The sequence below is a fragment of the Schistocerca piceifrons genome, chromosome 7 (assembly GCF_021461385.2).
Source record: "Schistocerca piceifrons isolate TAMUIC-IGC-003096 chromosome 7, iqSchPice1.1, whole genome shotgun sequence".
Classification (NCBI taxonomy): Eukaryota; Metazoa; Arthropoda; class Insecta; order Orthoptera; family Acrididae; genus Schistocerca; species Schistocerca piceifrons.
The window spans coordinates 309,163,432-309,185,788 of NC_060144.1; the positions used below are offsets into that span (position 1 = coordinate 309,163,432).

A 22,357-nucleotide genomic window follows, 5' to 3' on the forward strand; every position below is an offset into this window, starting at 1 on the left:
CCTCTGCTGCCTTAACTATTTAATCTGTCAAAGCTATCCCTTCATCAACTATCATATTCCTTTCCACTATTTCAGTCTAGCATTGATTAAAGCTCACTCTGATAATCTCATCAAGCTCTGGCTCCTTCGATTTATCCAGGTCCCACCTTAATTTCCTACCTTTTACAATTCCTTTAGTTTTCATCTGCAGTTCATAACCAATAAATTATGGTCAAAGACCACATCTGCACCTGGAAATGTCTCACAGTTTAAAATCTTGTTTTTAAATTTCTGTCTTACCATTACATTATCAATCTGAAACCTTCCAGTGTCTCCTATCACTACCACATACACAACCTTCTTTCACGATTCTGAAACCTAGTGTTAACAATGATTAAATTATGCTCTGCTCAAAATTCAATCAGACAGATAGAAAGTTGACTGAAACCAGACGTAAACAGTAATGAAATCCTAAACTCAGATTGGAATGTATACCGCATAGACAGACTGGACAGTGAAGAGGGAGGCGTGTTTATAGCGATAAGAAGTGCAATAGTATCGAAGGAAATTGACAGAAATCCGAAACAATTTGGGTGAAGGTCACTGTTAAAGCAGGCTCAGACATGGTAATCGGATGTCTCTATAGGCCCCCTGGATCAGCAGCTGTTGTGGCTGAACACCTGAAGGATAATTTGGAAAATATTTCGAGTAGATTTCCCCACCATGTTATAGTTTGCCGGATATAGACTGGGAGACTCAAACGTTCATAATGTGTGGCAGGGACAAAGAATCCAGTGAAATTTTTTTAAGTGCTTTATCTGAAAACTACCTTGAGCAGTTAAACAGAGAACCGACTTGTGGTGATAACATATTAGACCTTCTGGTGACAAACAGCTCCGAGCTATTTGAAACAGTTAACGCAGAACAGGGAATCAGCGATCATAAAGCGGTTACTGCATCGATGATTTCAGCTGTAAATAGAAATATTAAAAAAGGTAGGAAGATTTTTCTGTTTAGCAAAAGTGACAAAAAGCAGATTACAGAGTACCTGACAGCTCAACACATAAGTTTTGTCTCAAGTACAGATAGTGTTGAGGATCAGTGGACAAAGTTCAAAACGATCGTACAATATGCGTTAGATGAGTATGTGCCAAGCAAGATTGTAAGAGATGGAAAAGAGCCACCTTGGTACAACAACCGAGTTAGAAAACTGCTGCGGAAGCAAAGGGAACTTCACAGCAAACATAAACATAGCCAAAGCCTTGCAGACAAACAAAAGTTACGCGAAGCGAAATGTAGTGTGAGGAGGGCTATGCGAGAGGCGTTCAATGAATTCGAAAGTAAAGTTCTATGCACTGACTTGGCAGAAAATCCTAAGAAATTTTGGTCTTATGTCAAAGCGGTACGTGGATCAAAACAAAATGTCCAGACACTCTGAGACCAAAATGGTACTGAAACAGAGGATGACAGATTAAAGGCCGAAATACTAAATGTCTTTTTGCAAAGCTGTTTCACAGAGGAAGACTGCACTGTAGTTCCTTCTCTAGACTGTCGCACAGATGACAAAATGGTAGATATCGAAATAGACGACAGAGGAATAGAGAAACAATTAAAATCGCTCGAACGAGGGAAGGTCGCTGGAGCTGATGGGATACCAGTTCGATTTTACACAGAGTACGCGAAGGAACTTGCCCCCCTTCTTGCAGCAGTGTACCGTAGGTCTCTAGAAGAGCGTAGTGTTCCAAAGGATTGGAAAAGGGCACAGGTCATCCCCGTTTTCAAAAAGGGACGTCGAACAGATGTGCAGAACTATAGACCTATATCCCTAACGTCGATCAGTTGTAGAATTTTGGAACACGTATTATGTTCGAGTATAATGACTTTTCTGGAGACTAGAAATCTACTCTGTAGGAATCAGCATGCGTTTTGAAAAAGACGGTCGTGTGAAACCCAGCTCGCGCTATTCGTCCACGAGACTCAGAGGGCCATAGACACGGGTTCCCAAGTAGATGCCGTGTTTCTCAACTTTCGCAAGGCATTCGATATAGTTCCCCACAGTACAAAGTAAGAGCATATGGAGTATCAGACCAATTGTGTGATTGAATTGAAGAGTTCCTAGATAACAGAATGCAGCATGTCATTCTCCATGGAGAGAAGGCTTCCAAAGTAAGAGTGATTTCAGGTGTGCCGCAGGGGAGTGTCATAGGACCTTTGCTATTCACGATATACATAAATGACCTTGTGGATGACATCGGAAGTTCACTGAGGCTTTTTGCAGATGATGCTGTGGTGTATTGAGAGGTTGTAACAATGGAAAATTGTACTGAAATGCAGGAGGATCTGCAGCGAATTGACGCATGGTGCAGGGAATGGCAATTCAATCTCAATGTAGACAAGTGTAATGTGCTGTGAATACATAGAAAGATAGATCCCTTATCATTTAGCTACAAAATAGCAGGTCAGCAACTGGAAGCAGTTAATTCCATAATTTATCTGGGAGTACGCATTAGGAGTGATTTAAAATGGAATGATCATATAAAGTTGATCGTCGGTAAAGCAGATGCCAGACTGAGATTCATTGGAAGAATCCTAAGGAAATGCAATCTGAAAACAAAGGAAGCAGGTTACAGTATGCTTGTTCGCCCACTGCTTGAATACTGCTCAGCAGTGTGGGATCCGTACCAGATTGGGTTGATAGGAGAGAGAGAGAAGATCCAACGGAGAGCAGCGCGTTTCGTTACAGGATCATTTAGTAATCGCGAAAGCGTTACGGAGATGATAGATAAACTCCAGTGGAAGACTCTGCAGGAGAGACACTCAGTAGCTCGGTATGGGCTTTTGTTGAAGTTTCGAGAACATACCTTCACCGAAGAGTCAAGAGATTAGAGCCCACACAGAAGCATACCGACAATCCTTCTTTCCACAAACAATACGAGACTGGAATAAAAGGGAGGTACTCAGGGTACCCTCCACCACACACCATCAGATGGCTTGCGGAGTATGGATGTAGATGTAGATGTAGACAACTTCCTCTTTCACTCCTTTCCATCTGGTCCGTGTTCACCTATTATCTCTCATTTTATTCCTTTTCGTGCTATCAAATTCCAAGTCACCCATCGCAATTAAATTTTCATCTTTCTTTACTACTTTAATAATGTCCTTTACCTCATCACACATTCTTTCACTTTCTTCATCACCTATGGATCTAGTTGGCATATGAAACAAAAATCTTCAGCTAATGTAATTAGTATCTACATTCTTTGGCATAACCAGTATTAATTGGGTCAAGTTTCACACATTTATCACTGACTGACTGTGGCCTTATCCCACAGCTCTACGGCGGTGGTCTTACCTACGGTTATTTGGAAAATTTTGCTCAGTTTGATGTCCCCCATGCTGCTATGGTCGTATAATCAGTTTATTTTATCCATCTCGTGTATTCTGCTAACTTTTGTAGGACTTTATTCTTTCCGAAACTTACACACGAGTTATTGATAACATAAGAATCATCATTAGATCTTGGCAAATACATATTCAAATATAGGACACATCATTCTAGATTTGGAACCCTTGTGCTGAGTGACACTGTGGGAGACACGTTGCTGTGAAACCTGGGGGCTCTTTCCAGGGGAAGTGGCTTACACAGCTAGTCTTTCTGCGAGATGAAAAAGCAGACAAATGGTAAAGCAAAGAACTACCTGAAGTGTCTTGAGCTCTGCATAAATGCAAACACACTCCCCTTCTGCACAACTGTCACAAACTCCATCATTCCTGCATCTCTAAACTCTGCTTCCTTGCCTTTGTATTTGTGTGGCTACTGGTTGACGCTTAACCATCACACAGCAGGAAGCTAATATGTGTTTATTTAATGTGTGTAGATCCTTAGCAATAAGCTATTACTAACGTACGATAGTATGTTTCACTTCTCTCTCTCTCTCTCTCTCTCTCTCTCTCTTTTTTTTTTTTTTTTTGGGCGCACAACTTCAACGGTCATTAGCGCCCAGACTACGTTAGGAACGCACTGCGAGGCACAAGTTTAAAACAGCAACTCAAAGGGAAAACATGATAAAAGATTGACAGGCATAGGATTAAAAAAAACAGCACAATCAAATGTCCTTAGACAGGTTTGTCAAGTTGATAAAACGAAGAACGCGAGCAGCTGCTCCTGGATCATCCGCTATAATGGCATCGAGAATACATGGCAGGCCAAGATCAAGACGCAGTGTAGTAAAATCCGGACAGGATGTTAAAATGTGGCGGACCACCAGCAATTGCCCACATGGGCAGAACGGCGCCGGCACAGCCGTCAGCAGATGGCGATGGCTGAACCGGCAGTGTCCAACTCGTAACCGGGCCAAAACTACCTCCTCCTGCCGAGAAGGGCGTGAGGAGGACGTCCAAGCCGCGGGAAGAGGTTTCAAGGCCCGAAGCTTGTTGTCCGTAAGTGCAGCCCAATCGGCATGCCACAGCGATAAAATGCGCCGACAAATGACCCTGCTACAATCTGATGAAGGGACACAACAAGAAGTTGTCCGAGGCTGGAGGACCGCAGCCTTGGCCGCGGAATCTGCAGCTTCGTTCCCAGGGATACCGACATGGCCAGGAACACACATAAAGCTAACCGGAGAACTGTCGTCCACCAGCTGCTGAAGAGAGCGTTGGATCCGGTGCACGAAAGGGTGAACCGGATATGGATCACTGAGGCTCTGGACGGCGCTCAGGGAATCGGAGCAGATGACATAAGCAGAATGTCGGTGGCGGCAGATATAAAGAACAGCCTGGTAGAGGGCAAAGAGCTCAGCTGTGAAGACCGAACAATGGCCATGGAGCCGGTATTTGAAACTTTGTACCCCGACAATAAAAGAACAACCGACCCCGTCATTGGTCTTAGAGTCATCTGTATAAATGTTGGTCATATTAATGAACTTCGAACGAAGTTCAACAAAACGGGAGTGGTATACCGAACCGGGGGTAGCCTCCTTTGGGAGTGAGCTGAGGTCAAGGTGATCGCGAACCTGAGCCTGGAGCCAAGGTGGCGTGTGGCTCTCGCCCACTCTAAAGGTTGCAGGGAGTGAAAAATCAAGGTGTTGAAGGAGGCGATGAAAGCGAACTCCAGGGGGTAGCAGGGCAGAGACATACAACCCGTATTGACGATCGAGAGAGTCATCAAAAAAGGAACGATAAGACGGGTGGTCAGGCATTGACAGTAGCCAACAGGCGTACCGATAAAGCAGTATATCGCGCCGGTAGGTCAGTGGCAATTCACCGGCTTCAGCATGAAGATTCTCGACGGGACTAGTATAAAACGCTCCGATCGCAAGACGTAAACCCCGATGTTGTATGGATTTGAGGCGGCGTAAGATGGACGGCCGTGCAGAGGAGTATACGAAGCTCCCATAATCCAGCTTTGAGCGGATGATCGACCGATATAGGCGAAGTAGGACGGTTCGATCCACTCCCCACGACATACCATGAGAACACGGAGGACATTTCGAGAACGGGTACAACGGGCAGCCAAATAAGACACATGCGGAGACCAGCTAAGTTTCCTGTCAAATGTAAGACCTAAAAATTTTGTTGTCTCCACGAATGGGAGAGCAACGGGACCGAGTCGTAAGGACAGTGGGAGAAACTCTTTGTAGCGCCAGAAGCTAATACAGACCATCTTCTCGGCAGAAAAACGGAAGCCATTGGCGACACTCCAGGAGTAAAGATGGTCAAGAGAACGCTGAAGACAGCGCTCCAGGAAACATGTACGCTGCGCACTGCAATAGATGGTAAAATCGTCCACGAAAAGAGAGCCTGATACATCAGCTGGGAGGCAATCCATTATTGGATTGATCGCTATGACGAAGAGAGCGACGCTCAAAACTGAGCCCTGTGGCACTCCATTCTCCTGGTGAAAGGTGTTTGACAGGACAGAACCCACACGTACCCTGAACTGTCGATCCATTAAAAAGGAACGAATAAAAAGAGGGAGGCGACCGCGAAGGCCCCATGTATGCATGGTGCGGAGAATGCCTGCCCTCCAACAGGTGTCGTAAGCCTTCTCCAAATCAAAGAACACAGCCGCAGTCGGGCGCTTCCGCAAGAAGTTATTCATAATGAAGGTCGACAAGGTAACCAGATGGTCAACAGCAGAGTGGCGTCTACGAAATCCACATTGTACATTGGTAACTAGGCGCCGAGATTCGAGCAGCCAAACCAAACGAGAGTTAACCATTCGCTCCACACACAGCTGGTAAGCGAGATGGATCAATAACTGGAAGGCAAGTGCTTGTCCTTCCCCGGCTTAGGAATCGGTACAACAATAGACTCGTGCCAGCATGCGGGAACATGTCCCTCAATCCAGATGCGATTATAAGTACGAAGAAGGAAACCTTTACCCGCAGGAGAAAGGTTCTTCAGCATCTGAATATGAATAGAATCAGGCCCTGGAGCGGAGGACCATGACCGGGCAAGTGCATTTTCGAGTTCCCATATGGTGAAAGGGGCATTACAACTTTCACAATTCGAGGAGCGGAAGTTAGGTGGCCTAGCCTCCTCTGCCTGTTTTCGGGGGAGGAAGGCAGGGTGGTAATGAGCAGAGCTCGAAACCTCTGCGAAAAAGCGGCCCAAGGCATTGGAGACATCCTCAGGGGCCACAAGGACGTCATTCGTGACCGTCAAGCCAGAAACTGGTGAGTGGACCTTAGTGCCAGATAGCCGGCGCAGGCTACCCCAGACAACAGAAGAAGGAGTAAAACTGTTGAAGGTGCTTGTGAAAGCAGCCCAGCTGGCTTCCTTGCTTTCTTTAATAATACGACGGCACTGCGCACGAAACTGTTTATAAGTGATACAATTCGCCACTGTAAAGTGGCGTTTAAAGGTGCGTAAAGCACGCCGACGAGCACGTAAAGCGTCTCTACATGCTGCGGTCCACCAGGGGACCGGTACGCGACGTGGAGAAGAAGTAGTGTGAGGGATGGAATATTCCGCAGCAGTGAGAATGACTTCCGTGAGGTGTGCGACCTGACGATCGCAGCTTGTGAAGGTTGGATCCTGAAAGGTCGCCCTGGAAGAGAAGAGCCCCCAGTCTGCTTTGGAGATGTTCCAACTAGTTGAGCACAGAGAGGGGGTATGATGCAGGAGATGGATGACACACGGGAAGTGGTCGCTCGAATATGTATCAGAAAGGGCATACCACTCAAACCGGCGTGCAAGTTGGGTAGTACATATAGAGGGGTCTAAATGGGAATAGGTGTGAGATGTGTCCGAAAGAAAAGTAGGGGCGCCAGTATTGAGGCAGACAAGACTGAGCTGGTTGAAAAGGTCTGCTAACAGGGGGCCCCTCGGGCAGGATGCTGGAGAGCCCCAAAGGGGATGGTGGGCATTGAAGTCTCCAGTTAACAAAAATGGTGCAGGTAGCTGAGCAATAATTTGCATCATGTCTGCCCTGGTAACGGCAGACGACGATGGAGTGTAAACGGTACAAATGGAAAATGTAAAAGTGGGGAGAGTAATTTGGACGGCAACTGCCTGCAGGCCGGTGTGCAATGTTATGGGATCGTAGTAAATATCATCCCGGACCAGCAACATAACCCCCCCATGAGACGGAATACCTACCACAGGGGGTAGGTCAAAACGCACAAAGGTGTAGTGTGCCAAGGCAATGTGATCACATGGGCGTAGCTTCGTTTCCTGGAGGGCTACGACGAGCGGACGGTGCAAGCGGAGCAGCAACTTCAAGTCCTCTCGGTTGGAGCGAATGCTGTGAATATTCCAGTGAATAAGTGCCATCGGGAGAAGAAAAGGAAGATGAAAGAAGGGGTCACCTCGAAGGCCGCTGAGGGCCTGGCTTCGAGCAAGCACTGCCGCCGCTATCAGTAGGCGGACAGTCATCGTCCATTGATTCTGTAGGTTCATCGGCCATCTCATTAAGATGGCCGGGAGGAGGAGCTTCCTCCGCCGGTGGACGGCCAGATGTTCGGCTACCAGCGGTGCGGCCAGGCGAAATGGATGACGGTCTGGGGCGGCAACCGCTGGGTGGCGCAGGAGAAGAAATGCGCCGTGGTGGAGAAGGAGAACTGTGCTTCCTATGAGCCTTCTTGGAAGGTTGTTTAGTGGAAGTACTGGTCAACGGCTGGGAGTTTGAGGTACGTAGGAAGTCTGCACGGGACGGTTCCTTCTTGAAGGCCCGTGCATCTGACTTCTGGGTCTTCGTCTTGGCAGAAGCTGATGAAGGTGCTTGTGTCTGAGGGGTGATGGGAGGAAGAGGAGATGTTGACCGCGCGATCTTAGCACTGGCCGAATGGACGACTGTGGTGCTGAAGGTCAGATCGCATGTCTGCGTCGCCACCTCCTTGGTAGTCCGAGGAGAGGCGAGGAGAGTACTGTACTTTCCCGCTGGGAGCAGCGTGGGCTTCCTACTAGCAAATAGCTTGCGAGCAGCCGAGGTGGACACTTTCTCTTTGACCCGAATTTCTTGGATACAGCGTTCTTCCTTGTAGATGGGACAGTCGCGGGAGGACGCTGCATGGTCACCCTGACAGTTCACACAACGAGGAGACGGAGTTGGACAGTCACCCTCATGGGCATCCCTGCCACAAGTGACACATTTAGCTGCATTGGAACAAAACTGCCGAGTGTGATTAAAACGCTGACACTGGTAGCAGCGCATAGGTGTCGGGACATAGGGGCGAACAGAAATAACCTCGTAGCCCGCTTCGATACGCGACGGCAGCTGAACACTATCAAGGGTCAAGAAAAGTGTCCGGGTCGGTACAAGGTCATTGTTGACCTTTTTCATGACCCTATGGACAGCCGTCATGCCCTGCTCAGCGAGGAAAGACTGAAACTCCTCGTCAGTCAATCCGTCGAGTGATCGAGTATATGCCACACCACGAGACGAATTCAAAGTGCGGTGAGCCTCCACCCGGACAGGGAATGTGTACAGGAGTGTGGCCCGAAGCAGTTTTTGTGCCTGAAAGGCGCTCTCAGTTTCTAGTAACAAGGTACCATTACGCAACCTGGTACACAACTTGACAGATCCGGCTATGGCATCTACGCCCTTCTGGATAACGAAAGGATTGACAGAGGAAAAAGCCTTGCCGTCCTCAGATCGAGAAACTATGGGGAACTGTGGGGCAGGCGTTAGTACTTTTGTCACTGGTGGCTGGTCAAGTTTCCATTTATGGGCAGAAGTCGAGAGAGAAGAAGAAGAGAAATCCATTGCGGAGGAATCCCCCATGATTGCCAGCGTCTCCGATGGCGTGCTCCTTCCTTGTGGGGACCCTCTCAGAGGGCACTCCCGCCTTACGTGAATGTTTACACCTCATGTCACACCTCCCGAGAAACAGGAGGAGGGACCAATCGGCATGGTCAGAAGGTATCAGCTCAGGCAATCACCCCTCCCTGGGCCTGGCCTTTACCAGGGGGTACGTGTGTGCCTTACTTGTCTACCCAGGGCGGGGAATTACGCATTACCCCGTCACTGGCTACGCGTGCGAACGTGTGGGTCGGCCTTCAGGCGTGCACAGGGAGGAAGGAAGAAGAGGAAAAAGAAGAGAGAGAGAGAGGGGGAGAGACGACAGAATGTCTCAAACGCCGAGGCGGAGACCAGAGAAGGCAAGGAGAAGAAGGCAAGGAGAAGAAGAAAGGAGAAGAAGGCAAGGAGAAGAAGAAAGGAGAAGAAGGCAAGGAGAAGAAGGCAAGGAGAAGAAGGCAAGGAGAAGAAGGCAAGGGAAAGAGTAAGGAAGACAGTGAGATGGAGAAGAACAAAGTAAGGAACCAACCAAAGGAAGAAAGAAACGAGAAGAAGTGAAAAACCAAAATGACCGCAGATATAGGTCTTGGAACCGTCCGTCTCCGGACGCAGGCGCTAACTACCCCCTTGAGGGGGAGGGACTCCTTTTAGTCGCCTCTTACGACAGGCAGGAATACTTGGGGCCTATTCTAATCCCCGGACCCGCAGAGGGATGTGTTTCACTTTGTAGGTTACTATAATTTAATATATTTGCTCCTACTACGGAAAATGAAGAAAAGTTGATCTAAACTGATTTCCAAATTGATAAAATATATTGTTTCAAAACCAGTCATCTGAGTATAATTTGCAATTCTAAACTATAATGACAGCTGTTCTCATATGGAAAAAGATGTTTAACATTGGTAATTACATTTATCTCTACATTTATACTTCACAAGCCACTGTACGGCGCATAGTGGAGGGTATATTGTACCAATATTATAAAATTTTCTGCCCCATTCCGTTTGCGTACTGAGTGAGGGAAAAATGCCTGTCCACATCCTAATTTTTCCATCTTCTTCTCATGAACCCTACATGAAATATATGATGGACGTACCACAATGGCCACACAGTTTTCTAAATTTACTGTACCGACCAATCACAACACCGACAGTGTGTCTAGTGATTTGTTTGGTGTCTGTTGTCACGCATACCTGAGAAGGACTCCTAACATTGGAGTAAGGTTCAAGAATTGGTTACACTACTGTCTTGTATGCAATTTCTGTTATAGGCGCATTGCACTTTCTCAGCTCTCTACCAACTAATTAAGTTTTCCATTTGTTTTCACTGATACTGAGTTTATGTGACCGACCCAATTCATTCTGCTTCCTATTGTTACCCCTAAGTACTAATACTATATGATGTGCTCAAGATATTTACCACTAAATTTTTAATTGCATGCTACCAGGTTCTTACCGTTTGTTATAGGTACTCACTCACAATTATTCACATTTAAAGAGAGCAGCCATTCACTGCACCAAATGGATATTCTGTACAGGTCTTTTTGCAATTTCTTATGATTGCCCAATGATATGTTCTCGTATATAAAACAAAATAAAAAAAAATTATTTATATCAAGACTGTTAGAAGTCTGTCCTTGGTGTGAACACTCGTAACTTTTGTCCCTTGTGCAGCATGTCCCTATCTAGAATAATTTACTGAGTTCTACTAGACAAATATTCCACAAGCAAATCACATGTTTGAGAAGGTAATTCATATGATCACTCCTGGTTAGTAATTGACTATACGGTGCAGCAGTGATGCATAGAACATGATCCGTGGGTCACATGTGTCCTGCCATTGATCTGGTGGCAGCCCGACCCTCGCTGTTTGTTCTTGAATCACCACCATCACCACCACCATGCATCTTTCATTTCCTCACATAAAGGTGAGAGTGGGACATTGTGGAATTGAATTCTTTTGTGCCCAGTCTAGCTAGCACTGGGGCAAGGGAATCCCAATTTGGAACAATAAGTTGTCTCGTGCCAAGTTACTTTTGAACTTGCAGCACTTATATAGTCACAGCGTGGGATTCATGGCCCATGCTACTAGCAAGTCTGTACAATCCTGTGGTATAGTGTCGAAGGGAGACTGATTCTACCTGTTCATGTACATCTACTGTGTGCAAGATCTATATGAATGAACCAAGCTGCGATTCACACAAGTGGTTTTTCCTTTATCTGTATTGATTCTTTGGGAAAGGCTTGTTTTCCTCCAGGAACATCATAACATTTGAGCTCAGAATATGCCGAATGAGTCTGAAACAGACAAAAGTCAGCACTGTTGGACTGTAATTGTGATGTGAGTGACAGGCCCTGTTTTCCAGGCACACAAAACTATTCACCATACAAGAGATTCTCAATAAAAATGAGACATGAAAGTAGCTAATTTTGCCCCATATTCACATAAAATATAACTGGAATTCCCCCAGGTTCTGATGTCTTGCCAACATTAGGGTCAAATATTGGTAAGTAGTATCCTGATGCACAGATACATTTTTAAAGATCTCTTATTCAAAGTATTACCAATAATGAATGGAGTATATTTACCTAAATAAATGTTTGTAATGAACTCTAACTCCATATACATTATATTGCCTGTACACTGTACCTAGATAGCAAATGGAATTTATAATCGTCAAAATAATGTTAATTTCTTTAAGTTCTTATTGCCCCCTCAATTTGTGAACTTAGAAAGTGGTTCTCTGCAAACAAACTTGTGGATGTCTCACAGGTAATGAAGCAAATTCTGAAGTTGAACTGAAATAGTTTCTTTGCAACAAATCCTTCTAGCCTGCAAAAAACTTCTTAATTAAAAGCTAACAGTGCGTGTAGCACAGCACAAAAGATCCCCCCTTCCAACTTATGAATGTTAATAGCATAAGTTGTTTCAAAGACTAATTTTTCATTTTTACTACTAAGTTTAATATTTAAGCCATTCTGGTCATTAGTAGACTGTAAACAACCAACATACAACCATAAAGACACAAAAATTTTTATATATATTTACTCATCAACTATCTCTGCCCACATCATTACGATAGAAATAATGCAAATGACCAACAGAACATGAAATCAACTAGATAACCAAGCTATCAACAGCATGTCTTAATGAAAATATATATAAAAGATTATTAGGTATTGCTAGAGATCTGGGGTACTGCATACCACTATCCATAACAGCAGCAATGTGTAGCTCAGCACTGTGTTGTACCCAGTCATCAAATGGTACAGTGAATATGGCTGATGTAAGACAGAAACACGGGGCAATGGACTGAGCATATGTGACACCACAGCCAGCACTACAGCTATATAAGGAAGTGGGCAGCAACCACACAGTAGTCAGTTACCACTTGACAATGACTGAGGAGCACACGCCCAAAAGCTTGTGGATGTGTAAGAACTTCGTGCAGCTGGAATTTTGAGATTTTACTCAGCCGTATCACCGAGCTACCATGCTTTAATAAATCCAGTTTTTGTCATTCAGTGAACACAGAAACAATAAACTACAAGTTATATTTAACATACACCTACATTACAGAATTGTTCATCTTTTCTTCATCCTATACCGCCTCTATACTGAATTTGCAGATGGGCCAGCCCTTCTTCTCACTATAATCTATCATAGATCCATTGAACAAAAAATGGTGCCCAGTTCTTGGAAAAAGGCACAAGTCTACAAGAAGGGTAGTAGAAGTGATCCACAAAACTACAGTCCAATATCCTTGACATCGATTTGTTGTGGAATCTTAGAACATATTCTGAGTTCTAACACAAAGAGGTATCTTGAACAAAATGACCTCCTCAATGCCAACCAGCATGCTTTTTGAAAAAATCGAATGTGTGAACCCCAAGTCCCACATTTCTCACATGACATTCTGAGAGCTTTGGATTAAGACAACCAGCTAGACATAGTGTTTCTTGATTTCTGAAAAGCATTTGACTCAGTACTGCACCTACACCTATTGTCAAAAGTACACTCATATGGGGTGTCGGGTGAAATTTGTGACTGGATTCAGTACTTTTTGGTCGGGAGGACACAGCATGTTATCTTGGATGGAGAGTCATCGTCAGATGTAGAAGTAACTTTGGGTGTGCCCCAGAGACGTGTGTTGGGACCCTTACTGTTCATGTTATGCATTAATGACCTAGCAGACAACATTAATAGTAAAATCAGACTTTTTTCAGATTATGCAGTTATCTGGTGTGATGTACTATCTGAGAGAAGCTGCATAATTATTCAGGCAGATCCTGATAAGAATCCAACAGGGTGCAGAGATGGACAACTTGCTCTAAATGTTCATAAATGTAAAATTCTGCACTGTACAAAATGAAAAAAAATGTAGTATCCTATGGCTATAATATCAATGAGTCACTGTTGGAATTGACCTACTCATGTGAGTACCTGGGTGTAACACTTTGTAGGGATATGAAATGGAATGATCACATAGCTTCAATCATGGGTTAAGCAGGTGGTAAACTTTTTTATTGGTAGAATACTGGGGAAGTGCAATCAGTCTACAAAAGTAATTGCTTACAAATCATGCATGCGAGCCAGTTTAGAATATTGTTCAAGTGTGTGGGACCAGTATCAGATAGGACTAACAGTGGATATTGAACATATACAAAGAATAGCAGTAAAATGGTCACAGTTTTGTTTAGTTGATTTGAGAGCATCACAAAGATACTGAAGGAACTGAAATGACACTCTTGAAGCCAGACGTAGACTATCCTGAAAAAGGTTATTAACGAAGTTTCAAGAACCGGCTTTAAATGATTACTCTAGGGATATATGTTGTGTCGGTAGCTGGGCCGACACCGTGAAGTTGAGATGGCTGAAAAGGCAAGCTAGACTAACGCAGACGGGCGTGATGTACTGGAACAGGATACGTAATTAATGTTAGGAAGAAAAGTACGGAGCAGGATTAATACTTATCTTTAATATCATTGTGGTACATCGATCTTGACGATACACAGGAGACTTTAAGTACAATCACTGTATGGCTAATGGCGCCTTGCTAGTTCGTAGCCATTAACTTAGCTGATGGCTATTCTGTCTCTCGGCTAATGAGAGAGAAAGGCTTCGTACATCTGGTCGGTAACTAGGTTCTCGTACAACTGGGCGGTAGCTTGGTTCTCGTACAACTGGGCGGTAGCTAGGTTCTCGTACAACTGGGGCGAGTGCTCTCTCGTATCACGAGACCTGCCTTGGTGGTGGCGCTAGGTCTGCGATTACACAGTGGCGACACGCGGGTCCGACATGTACTAAATGGACCGCGGCCGATTTAAGCTACCACCTAGCAAGTGTGGTGTCTGGCGGTGACACCACAATATACAACAACACCGTAAATATTGCTCACACAGGTATCATGAGGATAAGACAGAGGCATTCTAACAATCATTCTTACCATGCTCCATATGTGAATGGAACAGAAAGAAACCCTAATAACTGGAACAGTGGAATATACCTTCTCCCAAGCTCCTCACGGTGGTTAGTAGGGTATAGATGTAGATCTTGTTCACATTAATCAGGAACAGAGCAGAGAGACAACATGGTTTAATTTCTTTTCTTCATAACTGGAAGGTACACAAATAACCATTCCAGGACAAGAATAGCAACATGCATCTTATTTGACACACTTAAAGAATATAATGCAGAACAAATTCAAATTTATCTCCCTCGAGATAACTTACCAACAAAAAGTTGTCTTTTGAATGGAGCCTTCCGTCCTCTCACATTATCATTCTTCTGCACAATGTGCGATGGAGAACGGGGACCCGCAGTGCTTTTCTGTTGGCGAATCATCTGGATATCATGTATGTCTGCCTGAAATGTTGAAACGTTTGTGAAAAAGAAGCAAGAACTTATGTTTTATTTGTTCTATTTTTGAATGCTGGTCTTCCTTATGCACTAATCCTTAACAATAACTGCTTGGCAGCTCTTGTAAGTAATTTATTTAATGGCCAGTATCATAGCCGAGATGTCACATCATTAGGTTACTGTTGTCCATTCTGGATTCATGCTCTAGCTTGAAGATATGGCTTCTAGACCACAAAACCAGTCAACGAATAAATTTTTCACAAGAACAACCAAGCAGTTATTATTCAAGAAGTCTACTTGTGGGTATGGTTGTCCCTCATATAAGATTATGCACTAATGTTTGTGGAAAATTTATCAACCAAAGACAGTGTACTGAATGAACTCGAATACTGAGAACATGTTGAACATTCTATCAACATTTAGTGATTAGGACTGTAGAAAGATGGTGTAAACATGTATCAGCGCACTCTTGCACAAGTGGATTGGTCAGTGTTAAGCAAAGTTGAGTTAGTGTGTTGTAAAATAGGGCATGCTGCTGCAACAGTGATTAATCCGGTTTGCCACTGTCCATGGGACTCTAGCTGTTCTCCAGCTGTAAGGTAGGGGGCTAGGTTACCCTAATGTTGCTAATGTGTGGTGGCCTAGCCTGAATGGTTGGTCTTCAAAGAAGAGTATGTCCCACAGAATGGCTGGCATCCCATAGTACCCTTCTGAGGAACAAACTCCTGTTGGTGTCGGAGGGCAGCAAAACTTTACGAGCATTAGCAGTAAATAACTAATCACAGCACCTGCTATCTGCTCTGGGGGTATACTGACCAAAACGTATGCATGTGAATAAAATGTTGTGGAGCTGTGAGCCGCTCTCAAAACCAAGGAGATAGTCGGCAGCCCTGGTAAGGTGCAGGAAGCGAGTTTGAACTCTTTGAGGTGTGGAGGTATATTTTGTAATTTAATTGTCAGGGATCAGTAAGGTTGTTCTCTATGTGTGGAAAGTTGATAAAGTGTTCAGAAGTGTGTTCCCTTCCATGTGCGTGGGAAACCCTTTGCCTTGTACCTGTTTTTGAGGTGGGTATTGCTATTTAACAAGCATACAAACACTGTTTAGGAAGAGCCCACCTAAAAGAGCGTAGGGTAGGTGGCTAGCTGATGGTATAGTCTAACAAAGGAAGTGGACTTGGCAAGGGATATAAGAAGAGAATCAACTTTGTTTCGTTTCAATAGAAATTTGACCCACAGAGTTCTCGAGTATGTACTTATCCTCTAACTTTAAATTGTGATCCTGTATGGTTTACAAAGGAAACTGGTTGGTGATGCAAAGACTGACTACAGTGTTTGTTGTCCAACCCAGTGGCCAGATTTGGTAAGGTTTTGAAAGTAGTCAGATGGCTACAGGTCAGAGAGTGATTGTATAAAGGAAGTGACTATTTTAACCTGTCTCGTAGGTCTATGCAAGGCTAGTGACACTGATTTAGCTTAACAGCATATGTGGAACAGTGCATAGGAAATATCCAGATCTCCCAACAAACATTTCAAAGGAAGTCTACAGAGCAGTATGTGTGATTCAACTTGCACACCAACCACCGCTAAGACAATGTGAACTCTGGCTATGGCCACAAGTGGGACTTCATCAGATGCTACAGAAGTTCCGAGATGATGGACGAAGATGAATGTTTCAAGATTTGTTCACAGAATAGCTTCAATGTTTGAACCCTGCAATGGGTGTGATTCATCAAAAATGACAGCACAATGCTATCTTCTGCAGGCTGGACAGGTGAATCCATCCAGTGCATCGTCTTCATATGTCAGAAAACTACAAATGCATCAGAGTGCAATAGGAAGGTGAATTATAGTCCAGCCTTGTTGAGTAGCTGAATTTCATGTTTTCAGGCAATTCAAGATCTACACCTGTAATCTAACAGCTGCTACTGATGCTTTGCAAAAGATGTACACTAACTTCAAAGAAGGGGATTCCCAAGGAAAATACCCAGGCCCTCTTTGCTTCTGTGAGACAATGTTTACAATCTCTGACAGCAGCATATGGAGCCTTTAAACCACATTTAATTCTTGGAGTCAGGAATCGTGTCATCATAACTATCGTGTGAATGTTCAACAGGGTAGATGCTGTTCCTTGCTTTCCAACTTTCACCTCCTCCTATCTTGTCAGTCCTCTCCTTGTAGTTCTATTGATGTTCTTCTCTCACTGTTGGCAAACCCAATTCCATACTCTTCTTAAGCATCTCCTTTCCACCAGTGTACATAACAAGCAGACTGTGTTTCCAGCAGTGGCAAAGCTATTGGATTAATTGTGGGTAGGCTTACCTTACATCTTATTATACAGGACATCTGTGCATCAATTTTTCTAAGGCAATTTTTAATACTTGTAAGTGTGTATCCTTTAACAAACTTATGGCTTCTTGATTTCGGCATTGTACATACTAATATCATTTGAAATTTTGTGCTGAAGAAGTGCTTACAGATAGTCAGCATTTATAAATATATCTTTGTAACTGCAAAGCACGAAAACGAATTGAGTTTTATTAAGAATGGTAAGGAAGCCAGAAGCATTGTTGTGTGACTCTGCATCCCAATCTTCATTATCTACGGTGATATTTTGGGAAATGTCTTTTAACATATGAGATATATTGTCTTAACAGTTCATGAATTGAAATTCCAGCATGTACTACGTGTTTGAGGAAATCTGAAACCTCTATTTTCTAAGAGTTGTGTCCTCTTTGAGGAGGTGCTAAAAATGAATGAAATGCCACAAGACTGGTAAAAGAAAAGCCTAACTGCTATGATATTTTTAGAACAATGTAACAGCACTACATTAAGTATATGAGCATAACAGTGCAAAAATATAGCTCACAGACATTTTTGTTTAAGCAAGTTTTGAACACCTTCATGTTTAGCTGCCATTACTTAGGCTCCACCATTTGTTTGGCTCATTATTTTGTCAGGAACTCCACGAGCATCAAGTGCACTGGGTATAATTTCTAAAAAACCCTGAGCAGTTTTGTCACCAGAAACATTGTGAACACCAATAAATCTTCCTGTGGGACTGTCTTGTGTACAAAACATGAGAATAACACTCATTTGTGACTTACACAAAACATCCAGGGGTTTTATTTGCTAGCATTACAACAAATTCTTGAGGACAATATTATGGAAATGGAAGAGGACGTAGATGAAGATGAAATGGGAGATATGATACTGCGTGAAGAGTTTGACAGAGCACTGAAAGACCTGAGTCGAAACAAGGCCCCCGGAGTAGAAAACATTCCATTGGAACTACTGACGGCCTTGGGAGAGCCAGTCCTGACAAAACTCTACCATCTGGTGAGCAAGATGTATGAAACAGGCGAAATACCCTCAGACTTCAAGAAGAATATAATAATTCCAATCCCAAAGAAAGCAGGTGTTGACAGATGTGAGAATTACCGAACAATCAGTTTAATAAACCACAGCTGCAAAATACTAACACGAATTCTTTACAGACGAATGGAAAAACTAGTAGAAGCCGACCTCGGGGAAGATCAGTTTGGATTCCGTAGAAATACAGGAACACGTGAAGCAATACTGACCTTACAACTTATCTTAGAAGAAAGACTAAGGAAAGGGAAACCTACGTTTCTAGCATTTGTTGACTTAGAGAAAGCTTTTGACAATGTTGACTGGAATACTCTCTTTCAAATTCTAAAGGTGGCTGAGGTAAAATACAGGGAGCGAAAGGCTATTTACAATTTGTACAGAAACCAGATGGCAGTTATAAGAGTCGAGGGACATGAAAGGGAAGCAGTGGTTGGGAAGGGAGTAAGACAGGGTTGTAGCCTCTCCCCGATGTTATTCAATCTGTATATTGAGCAAGCAGTAAAGAAAACAAAAGAAAAATTTGGAGTAGGTATTAAAATCCATGGAGAAGAAATAAAAACTTTGAGGTTCGCCGTTGACATTGTAATTCTGTCAGAGACAGCAAAGGACTTGGAAGAGCAGTTGAACGGAATGGATGGTGTCTTGAAGGAAGGATATAAGATGAACATCAACAAAAGCAAAACAAGGATAATGGAATGTAGTTGAATTAAGTCGGGTGATGTTGAGGGTATTAGATTAGGAAATGAGACACTTAAAGTAGTAAAGGAGTTTCGCTATTTGGGGAGCAAAATAACTGATGATGGTCGAAGTAGAGAGGATATAAAATGTGGACTGGCAATGGCAAGGAAAGCATTTCTGAAGAAGAGAAATTTGTTAACATCGAGTATAGATTTAAGTGTCAGGAAGTCATTTCTGAAAGTATTTGTATGGAGTGTAGCCATGTATGGAAGTGAAACATGGACGGTAAATAGTTTGGACAAGAAGAGAATAGAAGCTTTCGAAATGTGGTGCTACAGAAGAATGCTGGAGATTAGATGGGTAGATCACATAACTAATGAGGAGGTACTGAATAGGATTGGGGAGAAGAGGAGTTTGTGGCACAACTTGACCAGAAGAAGGGATCGGTTGGTAGGACATGTTCTGAGGCATCAAGGGATCACCAATTTAGTATTGGAGGGCAGCGTGGAGGGTAAAAATCGTAGGGGGAGACCAAGAGATGAATACACTAAGCAGATTCAGAAGGATGTAGGTTGCAGTAGGTACTGGGAGATGAAGAAGCTTGCACAGGATAGAGTAGCATGGAGAGCTGCATCAAACCAGTCTCAGGACTGAAGACCACAACAACAACAACAACAACAAATTCAAATGACTGTAACTCTTCTTTAATGCAATCATTAATGACACTGGTGACCAACTCTATTAATTATTTTTGAATTGTGTCTGATGTTCCCTTGAACCTGGATGTGATAACGAATAAACAGTTCCTGCCTAGACAAAAGTTCCAATAATTCAAGATAATTACCTTTGTTGTCAGAACTTTTATTTTCAAAATTTCCTCTTAATGCGAGCTCTTGCTTGCTCACAAAATAAACGACATCAATAAGCCTCTCAATTATGAATCAATTCTGTTTCATAATTGCATTATGTTTTATGCCTAGAAGTTTGGCTTGTTCAGAAATTAAATGTCCAACTCATCCATAATTTCAAATAAGTACCCCACTCATACAATTATAGTCGGTGGTGACTTCAATCTACCCTCGATATGCTGGAAAAATTATATGTTTAAAGCCGGTGGCAGGCATAAAACATCATCCGAAATTGTACTGAATGCTTTCTCAGAAAATTATTTTGAACAATTAGTTCATGAGCCCACTCGAAGCGTAAATGGTTGCGAAAGCATACTTGACCTTTCAGCAACAAATAATCCTGGACAAATAGTGAGTGTTGTGACGAATACAGGGATTAGCGACCACAAGGCAGTTGCTGCTAGGCTGAATACCGTAACACCTACAACCATCAAAAAGAACTGCAAAGTATATCTATTTAAAAAAGCTGATAAAAATGCTCTTAACGTCTTTTTAAGAGACAGTCTTCCCTCCTTCCGATCTGATCATGTAAGTGTAGAAAAGTTGTGGAATGTTTTCAAAGAGATGGTATCAACAGCAACTGAGAGATATATACCACATAAATTAATAAGTGGTAGTACTGATCCCCCATGGTACACAAAACGGGCCAGATCGTTGTTGCAAAAAAAAAAAAAAAAAAAGCATGCCAAATTTAAAAGAACGCAAAATCCCCAAGATTGGCAAAGTTTTACAGAAGTTCGAAATATGGCGCGTAATTCAATGCAAGATGCTTTTAATAATTTCCACAACGAAATTCTGTCTCGAAATCTGGCAGAAAACCCAAAGAGATTCCAGCCATACATAAAGCACACCAATGGCAAGACACAATCAATACCTTCACTGCACGATAACAACGGTGAAGTCACTGATGACAGTGCCACTAAAGCAGAGTTATTAAACACGGTTTTTCGAAACTCCTTCACCAAAGAAGACAAAGTAAATATTCCTGAATTCCAATCAAGAACAACTGCCAAGATGAGAAACATAGAAGCAGATATCCTCGGTGTAACAAAGCAGCTTAAATCACTTAATAAAGGCAAGGGCCTTGGTCCAGATTGTATACCAGTCAGGTTCCTCCCAGAGTATGCTGATAAAATGACTCCATATTTAGCAATTATATATAACTACTCGCTCACAGAAGGATATGTACCTAAAGACTGGAAGATTGCTCAAGTCACACCAATACCCAAAAAGGGAAGTAGGAGTAATCTGCTGAACTACAGGCCTATATCACTAACGTCGATTTGCAGTAGGTTTTGAGAACATATGCTGTATTCTAACATTATGAAGTACCTCGAAGAAAACGATTTATTGACATACAGTCAGCATGGATTCAGAAAATATCATTCTTGTCAAACACAACTAGCTCTTTATACTCATGAAGTAATAAGTGCTATCGACAGGGGATGTCAAATTGATTCCATATTTTTAGATTTCCGGAAGGCTTTCGACACCGTTCCTCACAAGCATCTTCTAATCAAATTGCGTGCCTACGGAGTATCGCCTCAGTTGTGCGATTGGATTTGTGATTTCCTGTCAGAAAGGTCACAGATCGTAGTGATAGACCGAAAGTCATCGAGTAAAACAGAAGTAATATCCTGCGTTCGCCAAGGATGTGTTATAAGCCCTCTATTGTTCCTGATTTATAGTAACGACATAGGAGACAATCTGAGTAGTCGTCTTAGACTGTTTGCAGATGACGCTGTCGTTTACAGTCTTGTAAAGTCATCAGATGATCAAAACGACTTGCAAAATGATTTAGATAAGATATCTGTATCTTGCAAAAGGTGGCAATTGACCCTGAATAAAGAAAAGTGCGAAGTTATTCACATGAGTACTAAAAGAAATCAGCTAAATTTCGATTACACGATAAGTCACACAAGACTGAGGGCTGTAAATTCAACTAAATACTCAGGGATTACAATTACAAATAACCTAAATTGGAACGATCTCATAGATAATATTGTGGGTAGAGCAAACCAAAGACTGTGATTAGATTGGCAGAACACTTAGAAGGTGCAACAGGTCTACCAAAGAGAGTGGTTACACTATGCTTGTCGGCCCTATTCTGGAGTACTGCTGTGCGGTGTGGGACCTGCATCAGATGGGACCGACGGATGACATCGAAAAAGTACAAAGAAGGGCAGCTCATTTTGTATTATCACAAAATAGGGGAGATAGTGTCGCAGGCATGATACACGAATTGGAGTGGCAATCATTAAAACCAAGGCGTTTTTCGTTGCGATGGGATCTTCTCATGAAATTTCAATCACCAGTTTTC

At 43.1% G+C, this 22,357-nt stretch overlaps 1 protein-coding gene across 1 annotated transcript in view; it reads right to left on the reverse strand.

The window, feature by feature from the left end:
• The window catches only part of LOC124804644 (m7GpppN-mRNA hydrolase), a 59,866-nt gene that overhangs the window by 17,501 nt on the left and 20,008 nt on the right, over positions 1 to 22,357 (reverse strand). Inside the window, exon 5 of the mRNA XM_047264864.1 lies at positions 14,956 to 15,088. Within this exon, the coding sequence (XP_047120820.1) occupies positions 14,956 to 15,088 (133 nt within the window). The remainder of the gene's footprint in view (positions 1 to 14,955; positions 15,089 to 22,357) is intronic.